This window comes from Ranitomeya variabilis, chromosome 3 (genome assembly GCF_051348905.1).
Source record: "Ranitomeya variabilis isolate aRanVar5 chromosome 3, aRanVar5.hap1, whole genome shotgun sequence".
Lineage (NCBI taxonomy): Eukaryota > Metazoa > Chordata > Amphibia > Anura > Dendrobatidae > Ranitomeya > Ranitomeya variabilis.
The window spans coordinates 759,242,122-759,251,611 of NC_135234.1; the positions used below are offsets into that span (position 1 = coordinate 759,242,122).

Sequence of the window (9,490 nt, forward strand, 5' to 3'; positions counted from 1 at the left end):
TATTGCAGAAACAGCGCCGCCCCTGTTTACAGGCTGTGACTGGTATTGCAGCTCAACTGCATGGAACCTATATACAGGCGTAGCGCTGTTTCTTAAAGATGGCAGACTTTCAGGAAACCTTATTTTTCATTGTTTTAGTCTCACCTCCGTCTTTGTCATTCTTGTAATTTCAGGCATTAAGATGCAGCTGCTGAACCCGTCTTCAGTCCGCACAGGATCGATGACCGGGGGTCTGGTTCAGGAGTTTGAGCACAGCGTCCTTCCGTCTATCACGCCATTGACGACTTTAATACTTACACTTCTATCTATACTGGTACTGCAGAAGCACAAATCCCTCTCCTGATAGTTTGTTAAAATGTGACCGTGTGGAGTCCAGGAACACAGAAATGTTAAGCAATGATCTGTGTGGTTTATTAAAGGGTTACACTTCCATCTTCATAAATGGATATTTTCGGATAGTGCTAGTAAATACAAACAATTTTTCAATTTACTGCTTATTAAAATTTGTATCCGTTCTTGAAATACTAACACTTTTTCCTTTTGTTTACAGCTCGTTGCCTTGGAGACCGACCACTGCTGATAGCGCAGTGCTTAAAAGATCTATTCTGTTGCACTTGTAAGCACTTGTTTTGAAGTTGATCAGGACGGCTGGAGCGCGTTGTTACCTCTTAATCAAAGCCAGCTTCAGAGCAACGCTTACAAGCTTCAGCGGTGGTCGGTCTCCTTGGTAACGAACTATAAACCAAAGAAAAGTATTAATATCTCAAGAACGGCTGCAAATTTTAATTAGCAGCAAATTGCAAATGTGTTTGTAAAAACAAGCACTATCTGAAAAATATAAATATTTGAAGATGAGAAAATCCCTTTTAAATCTGCTTGGTGCCTAATCTCATAGATGGTGAAGGATTGAAGCAGGTTATGTTAGAAAGTTTTAGAACTTATTTTATTTTTACAAAACAATCAAGCTTTATTTTCATTAAAGGGCCATTCCCATTGTATACAGCGATGTTATATAGCTAGGATATGCCATGATTTTATCCTGACAATGAGTGGTCTGCATCCTTGGGGGTAGTGCTACGTCCTCCTCTCTGTTTTACCTGTGCACGATGTCTGTCGGCTAACCGTCCATGAAAGGGAACTGCAGAACTGATCCAATCAAGTGAATGGGGACGGTTGCAGGAGGGAAAAAATAGAAGGGGAAGCAATGCTTGTTCCCAGAATCTAGGGGGTCGCAGAGGTAAGACCCCCACCTATCGTAAAGTGATAACATATCTAAGAGGTACGGCATCACTTTAAATTAAAAAAAAAAAAATCTCCCTTCTTGGTTTGGATATTGCAGGTTAATGTATTTTGCCCTTTCTCCTACGCCTCATTGGGGGACACAGACCGTGGGTGTTATGCTGCTTGCCACTAGGAGGACACTAAGTGATACAAAGAAAGTTAGCTCCTCCCCTGCAGTATACACCCTCCTGCTGGCCCTCAGCTAACCAGTTCTTGCTTAGTGTCTGTAGGAGGCACTTGGGTCTGTTTTCAGACCCCAACTTTCTTATTTTAATTTTAATTTTTATTTTTCTGTAAATTTTTATTTTTTATTCAACGGAGTGAAGGGGGCGACGGATCCTTTTTTATGGGACCCGCTCTCCCCCGAACCAGCAACAGGCGAGCACGGCGAGTATACCTCCCCGTCCCTCTCCTGCGACGTTGGAGCACGCCAATTTTTACTGGGGCAACGGGTTTCCATCTTTGGTCCCGATTTCCCTTCCCCCTGCAAGACGGCGAGCACATAGAGCCTGCTCTAATGTTCCTCTCCGGTGGCCCGACATACAAGGCCCACATCACATGGCGTTGCATACTTGCGGCTAGAGCCCAAAGGGATTACAGAAGAGGATGGAGCGCGCAGGTACAGGGGGACCTGCATTACAGGACTGTGAGTATATCAGGAGTTCCCCTCCTGCGCTCCAGATCACTTTGCGGCTGCACACCGCCGGGCAGGCCGGAAATTTAGTCCCCGGCTTTTCAGCCGGAGTAGGCCGCAGTGGCCTCTATGGGGCAGGCGCCGGCGGTACTTGCGGCAGAGCCCCTGGGGACAGGCGCCGGCGGTCGGGAAACTGCGGCGGTTAGCGTCGCTCCGTTGCGGCCGCCGCGCATCGCCAGGCAGGCCGAAAATTTAGTCCCCGGCTTCTCAGCTGGAGTAGGCCGCAGTGGGCAGATCCCTCCCACGGCCGTAACCCCGCCCCCTATATCGGCGCTTCTCGTCTGGGACGAGAGGCGCCCTGCAGATCTCGGGGGCCATTCTTCCTCACGCTGCCTGCGTGGAAGATGCGGTCCTGGGGGTGCCACTGGCCGGTACGCCAGCGGCAATCATTCGGCGCGCGGCCCGCCGACGCACTCCACCGGCAGGCTCCAAAAATTTAGTCCCCGGCTTTTGCAGCCGGACTAGGCCGCAGTTGAAATCCCTTTCAGGGGCGAAGGTGCCTTCATGGTCCCGATGGGCTGAACTTCGTGGATGTACAGAAGCCCCCCTCCATGGTCCGGGCAGCCCCCACTATCCCACCACTGTGAAAGCGGATGGCACAAGGAGGCAGACGGTTCCTCTCCACCTCCCTAACAAAGGGATGATGGATTGAGGTTTATCTCTCTATCCCTGCACCGTCCACGCTGCAATACCTGACATCCGCGGCGGCTCCATGCCGGGACGCGCACCGTTGGTAAGTGGATCCTGCCAGCAGTGGGCTTCTGCAGCGGGATATTGACAGGCAGTCTCACACTTCCCTGTGGCCACCTCCCTGAGGTAACGCTCCAGCCGGCTAACAAATTTAGCTCCCGGCTTCGGCCGATGTGTAGTCCGCACCCCAGAAGCGCACCGTGTCGTTTCCTGGTGCTTAGCGCCTGACGCGGAAGCGCTCAATTTTCTCGAGCAACGGGTGACCACCCCTAACTTCTACGCTGACGCCGGCTGCAGAAATTTACGCCCCGGCTGGGGCCTATTCATGGAAGTTTCGAGGCTCCGCCCACGTCGTGCCTGTGGCTCCGCCCCCTGAATTGGCGCTTCTCACCCGCTGCGAGATTTTACCTAAACCCGCATGACCAGTATTCCTGGTCTTAAAGTCACACGACCAGTATTCTCTGGTTTTAAAGGCACGTGACCAGTATTCCCTGGTCTTAAAGGCACGTGACCAGTATTCCCTGGTCTAAAGGCACGTGACCAGTATTCCCTGGTCTTAAAGGCACGTGACCAGTATTCCCTGGTCTTAAGGGTACGTGACCAGTATCCCCTGGTCTTAAAGGCACGTGACCAGTATTCCCTGGTCTTAAAGGCGCGTGACCAGTATTCCCTGGTCTTAAGGGCGCGTGACCAGAATTCCCGGGTTTTAAAGACACGGGACCAGTAAGTATCCCCGGGTCTTAAACGCACACGTTCAGCATTCCCTGGTCTTAAAGGCACACGTCCAGTATTCCCTGGTCTTAAAGTCACACGACCAGTATTCCCTGGTCTTAAAGGCGCACGACCAGTATTCCCTGGTCTTAAAGGCACACGACCAGCATTCTCTGGTCTTAAAGGCACACGACCAGTAATCCCTGGTCTTAAAGGCACACGACCAGTATTCCCTGGTCTTAAAGGCACACGACCAGTATTCCCTGGTCTTAAAGGCACACGACCAGTATTCCCTGGTCTTAAAGGCACACGACCAGTATTCCCTGGTCTTAAAGGCACACGACCAGTTTTCCCTGGTCTTAAAGGCACACGACCAGTATTCCCTGGTCTTGAGGGCACCATGACCAATCCGAAACTGGTCATAAATGAGGAGCCCTCTGCCGCTGATCCCAGTTTATCCCAGTGTAACTAGTTCCCTCAGCCTAAACTCCCTCGTAGAGCTTTTGCCATCCAGTCCGGATATGCGATTCACTGGACAGAAGCCTCTACGTGGGACGCTATGCCTGGTCTGATTTTTAAGGGCGACAGGCACTTTAAAGGGCGCCAGTCTCCCCACACCATCAACAGACGGGCACTTGAAGGTCCAGGCCTAACGCCAGACAACCTGTCCTGTCCACCCGGAGACCTGCACTCTGTGGATGTACAGAGGCATCCTTTTTTCGGGCGTCTGAGCACCCCCCTCTGCATCACCAAGGCGAATTTCCCTCTCCACTTCCTTGTTAAGAGGATGGTGGATTGAGGCTCCTAATTTTTAACTCTGCAATGACCTGCTGGAAGCAGCGGCGCATTCTGCCACTCGGCAGATTAACCGGGTACAATCTCCTGTGGGTTACCTACCAGTATCCCTGCCCGATATGTCCTCCATTAAAAATGCCACGATCTGTCAAATAGCACATCTGGTTTGTTCCGTTTGGCAGCTACGGGTCCAGCCCTTTAACCTCCCTATCCGCCGCATGGATTGCTAGAGCAACGGTCTCCTGCTTGGAGTCCTTAACTACTTTGATTCACACCAGTATCCCTTTCCTGAAGACAGTTCAGCTGGTCAATCATATTTTTGAGCGGGAGACTAACGAAGAATCATACGTTTCCGCAGCCCCGACCAACAGTAAAAGGGTTGTCCAGGACAGTCTAGATCTAAGGGATCTTGGTTCCTAAAAGGGGGAACGATAAGTAGGACCGATCCCAGACCTCAAACTTCTAACAATCTTTTCACAAGGTTCTTCTTCTTCGATTGGAGTCTCATCCGCTCAGCCATTACTTCAACAAAAAAGGTGCAGTTTCTGGCATCCATCGACATTCGGGATGCCTAACCTCTTCAAAAATTCCTTTGCTTTTCCATTCGTGAACAGCATTTAAGTCACGACCTTGTTCTTCGGCCTTGCTACCGCATCCAGGGTGTTCGCAAGGGTCATGGCGGCTGTCATCTTGCACCTAGAGGCGTGGTCATCTTACCCTGTTTGACCGACTGTTTACCCACCCTTGCAGGACTACGCTAAGTCGTCTATATCACTTGCGATACCCTCTCACCTGGGCTGGTGGCTAGACTTAGACAACTCCTCATTTCCAGTCCAACAGATATCCTTTTTGAGGATGATCCAGTATTCTTCTAGAAGGGTGGTAAATCTCCCTCCAGACAAGGTCATGGTTTTTCAACAGGGAGCTCGCGCTCTTGCTCACTCATCCCCTTATTTCATTCGATTTGCTGGGAGGGTTCCAAAAAAAAAAAAAAAAACTGAGACGACAATGGAAGCAGTTTCCTTTGCTCCGTTAGTTTTCAGCAAGTCAAGCAGCCTTTCAGACGATAGTCTCTGAGCTCCTTCTTCATCCGGAGTTTTTTCTCCCGGTTCCATGGTTACTAGTAACTTCCAATGCCAGTCCTCTTCTCCCGATCATTGCTCTGGAGATCTCAAGGGTAGTCCTATAGTAGGTCCACTCCTTATGGCGGGTCAACCCATCCGAATTCAATTGGACAACGCCACGGCTGTGTCATACGTCAATCATCTAGCGAGTACCCACGTTCAAGCACCATGGCCAAAGTACCTCACATGGGCCGAGATCTATCACTCGGTGATCTTGGCAGTACATATCCCAGGAGTAGAACTCTGGGCTGCGAACATATTTAGCCGTCAGGGTTTCACCTCAAGTGAGTGGGAACTTCACCGGAAGTATTCCATCAGACCCGCCTTCACTGGAGCTCTACAGTTGTAGCTCGGATGGCGTCCTGACTGATCGCCTGTGTACTGGAGTTTGTTGTTCGGCCTCGAGATCCAGGAGCCTTCGCACTGCATGCTCCGGTTATTCCGTGGTACCAGTTTCCACTTCCGAAAGCTTTTCAGAAGCAGAAAGGGCCCCAGTGATCCTCGGAAATCCGCACTGACCACGTCAGTTCGCTTGCGGAGCTGGTAGCTTTCTGTCTTTCTGCAACAAAACTGCAAGTAGGGACCACCTCGCAGGATGTTTTTCACATGTAGTTCTTCCCTATTGCATACCGTTAGATCATTGGGATCTATTCTATTAGGGAAGGTTGCCCCCTTTTCTCTCGGCGATATCCTCATCCTGACGAGTCTTCGGTGCTAACGGGTCTTTTCAGACTTTTTTCTCTTATTTCCTTCAAGGCAAGGTTGTCCTCAAGCCTTCCCTGTCCCTAGTTACCAAGGTGGTATTGTATTACTACTGTCATGAGGGCATAGTTCTTCCCTCATCTCTTTTGGCACCACTCCACAAAATGGAATGAGGTCCCCATATTCCGGACAGAGCAAGTGCTCTGAGTAGGTATGTCTTGAGGACGGCGTCCTTCCGAAGGTTGGACACTGTATCTTGGGTTTCCTACCGGTAAGAGGAAGGCTTCCTGACTTTTACAGGAAGGGTTTGGCCGTCTCCATCGGCCATTTAGCCTGGTGTATTCCTTCACCATCCAGGAGTCCTTCCGTGTTAGATGACAGCCTATTTTCCCGTCTATCGTGGGTTCCAGGCACCAGGCGTCAACAAGACACGCCTGCAAGCTTGCGGATTCGTCCAGTCCGCATGCATTCTTGAAGCATTATAATTCCCAGACTTCCACAGATGTGACTCTGGGCAGGCGGACTCTGCAGGCCACGGTGGCGCACTTGTAAGTAGCAGTTACACAGAGCCTGATCTGACGTTGTCCCCACCCAGGGACTGCTTTGGTACGTCCCACGGTCTGTGTCCCCCAATGAGGCGTAGGAGAAAAGGAGATTTTTGTTTACTTACCGTAAAATCTTTTTCTCCGAGCCAATCATTGGGGGACACAGCTCCCACCCTGGTATTGGCTTATGCTTGTTTTTACAATCCGATATGCTATACTCTCATATATAATATGACATGCTGTAAGCTAATATGTTGTTACTGATCTCCTACTGCTTTTTGCACCGAACTGGTTAGCTGAGGGCCAGCAGGAGGGTGTATACTGCAGGGGAGGAGCTAACTTTCTTTGTATCACTTAGTGTCCTCCTAGTGGCAAGCAGCATAACACCCACGGTCTGTGTCCCCCAATGATTGGCTCGGAGAAAAAGATTTTACGGTAAGTAAACAAAAATCTCCTTTTTCTATTTTGCAGCCATCGGTTTTGTGTCTGTGGTTTAGACCCCAGGGACCACGAAGTTTCCTGCGCTGTCTGATCCTCTGCGCCCTCAGCTCCTTTATGTTCGGATGGCACGTCCATGAGAAGGCAATCCTCCTGGCGATTTTACCTTTCAGGTGAGAGGGGAGTACGAATAGGATATAGTGTTTATTTTACTTGTATTACTTTTTTTTTGCTTTTTTTCAGCTTACTGGCAGTCAGCAGTGCAAAGGATGCCGGGATGTATTTGATTCTAACGACTGTGGGTCACTTCTCATTATTTCCTCTTCTCTTTACTCTCCAAGGTAAAGTGATCGTCCCATAAACTCTTTATCAAACTTTTTAAAACAAAGAAAAAGTTCAATAAACTTTTATAAAAACTTAGTGAGGGTCATTGGTTGCCATCCTACTGGTCTCAGTAGTGCAGCCTCAGGCTTTGGAGCTTCAGGACCTCTGATCTCTGCCATTTAACACTTTTAATGCCACAGTCGGCGCCGATCGCAGCATTCATCCTATGACGGTAAAAAGAGATGAAGCTCTAAGTTGATAAATGGGGTGCAGACCATTAACCCGACGTTTCTGTGCCTTTCAGAGCTGCCTATTAAGCTTTTGCTGATGGCCATTTTCACCGTGTTCAGCTTCGGTTCATTGAAGGCTTTGTTCAGGTAAGTAGAATTCACCGGCGCCTCTGTATCAGTCCCAATGTGGTCGCCCAGCGAGGCGAACACTATGGCAACTCCTGCGGGCAGCGCTGTGTCAGAATAAGGACCAGGTCATGGCTACAAAAGTCCTACAAAACTTGTCTGTCCGCTTCTCGTCTTCCCTTTTACATTCTCCCAGCTGTCGACTCTACTTGTTGATGGTTTCCTCTGCCGGAATTAAAGTTTTATTCTCTTTATAAGTGAGCCTTGAATCTGTCTAAGGAGGAAAAACTGTCCACAGACTAATGGAGATGTATTCTTGTCACTCCTGAAGATGTCCTCCGATATCCTACGGTAGAGGAGCTCTTAAAGGGGTTGTTGAGAACTTTGATACCGATGACCTGTCCTTTAGGATAGGTCATCTCTATTAGGGTGCATTCAGACGTCCGTACAAATCGGTCACAGTTCACGGACTGGCCGTCAGGTCTCCTGAGTGTGACAGCTTTATAGAAATATGAAGCTGCTGCACTCGGGTCGGAAAACCCGCGGACAGTCTGTGCATTGCGGTCTGATTTGTATGAATGGTCTGGAGGGCCGGCCCTGATCAGCTGTCAGCCCAATTAAACAGGATGGCCCATTATCAGGCACTGCTGATCAGACCTAGACACAGCTGACCGGTGGGTTTACCTGTTGTTAGACCCCCACCGACCTGATATTGATGGCCTGACCAAAGGATAGATTATCAATATCTTGGTTATGGACAACCCCCTTAAAGACAGGGAAGGCTTCCTGTAGCCAACACTAGGGGGTGTTTGCCGTATTTATATTGTTAGGGTTCTGAAATAACTTAGGGGGTTGTCCAGGGAATATAAATTGTATAAATGCCTTTATAATAAAAGTAGTAATACTGATCCCCTGGATATCCCATTCAGATGTTTACCCGATCCTCTTTGGTCTGTGTTCGACACACTGTGGCCGGAAATCCCCGATCATCCAATCAATGGGCCACCACTGCTGTCAGTCATTCGCTAAGAAGCCATTTTTGATGTGGGGACCCTGGGAATAGGAGTTTTGTGGGGGGGGATCGGTCTAGTGAGTATCACTATTTTTATTATAAGGCATTCGCTGGACATCCCCTTTAATATAGCGGAGGGTCTATATCACTTTAATTCCATCAGAGGGTCTGAATTAATCCTGTTTGGTTTTGTTCTTATGATTTTTACAGGAAAGAAGGGAATCTGCTGAGCCGGCTGGAGGCGCTGTACATCTGCGGCCTCCTACCCCTGGGGTTACTGTGCGAGATCATTTACCCCCTCACCCCCTGGCAGCGGCGCCTGCCCTTCATCCCCCTGCTGCTCACCTCTGTGTACTGCACCCTGGGCATTACCTACACTTGGATCAGACTTTATATTTCCGCCTTCACCGGACCTTCGCCGAGTCTTAAGAAAAGTCAGTGAGGACACGTCCGTCCCTGCCCCCGATCTGCCGAGGACCAAGATTGACTCTGTAGAGAAATTTTATTTTTTTATTACAGACATAAAAGAAAAGTTTGCTTTTTTTTTTGTAAATAAATTTTTTTTCATCACAAATTTTACCGTATCTTGATCGCTTGTGTGCAAAATGGCGAGTCAGGAGAGTTACCTTCTCACTTTACGTCATGCCATGTGTTTGCCTTAGTCCGGGTGGCTACTGCGCAGGTGCATTGATATCCCTCCTACATGCCCCAAATTGTAAGGGGAGACAGCAGTAGGTCAGGCTGAGAATGGAGCCGGATGTGGAAAAGCTTCATATATTTGCTGCTGATAAATAAAAAGGAATTTTAAAAAGTTTAAA

The 9,490-nt window shown here is 49.0% G+C and overlaps 1 protein-coding gene across 2 annotated transcripts in view; it reads left to right on the plus strand.

Annotated features, from left to right (window-relative positions):
- The window catches only part of ALG8 (ALG8 alpha-1,3-glucosyltransferase), a 48,336-nt gene extending 38,846 nt beyond the window's left edge, over positions 1 to 9,490 (plus strand). For both annotated transcript variants that reach the window (XM_077298676.1, XM_077298677.1), the window contains exons 9-13: positions 174 to 313; positions 7,014 to 7,153; positions 7,224 to 7,321; positions 7,609 to 7,681; positions 8,883 to 9,490. In XM_077298676.1, the coding sequence (XP_077154791.1) occupies positions 174 to 313; positions 7,014 to 7,153; positions 7,224 to 7,321; positions 7,609 to 7,681; positions 8,883 to 9,114 (683 nt within the window). In that variant the 3' untranslated portion in view covers positions 9,115 to 9,490. The remainder of the gene's footprint in view (positions 1 to 173; positions 314 to 7,013; positions 7,154 to 7,223; positions 7,322 to 7,608; positions 7,682 to 8,882) is intronic.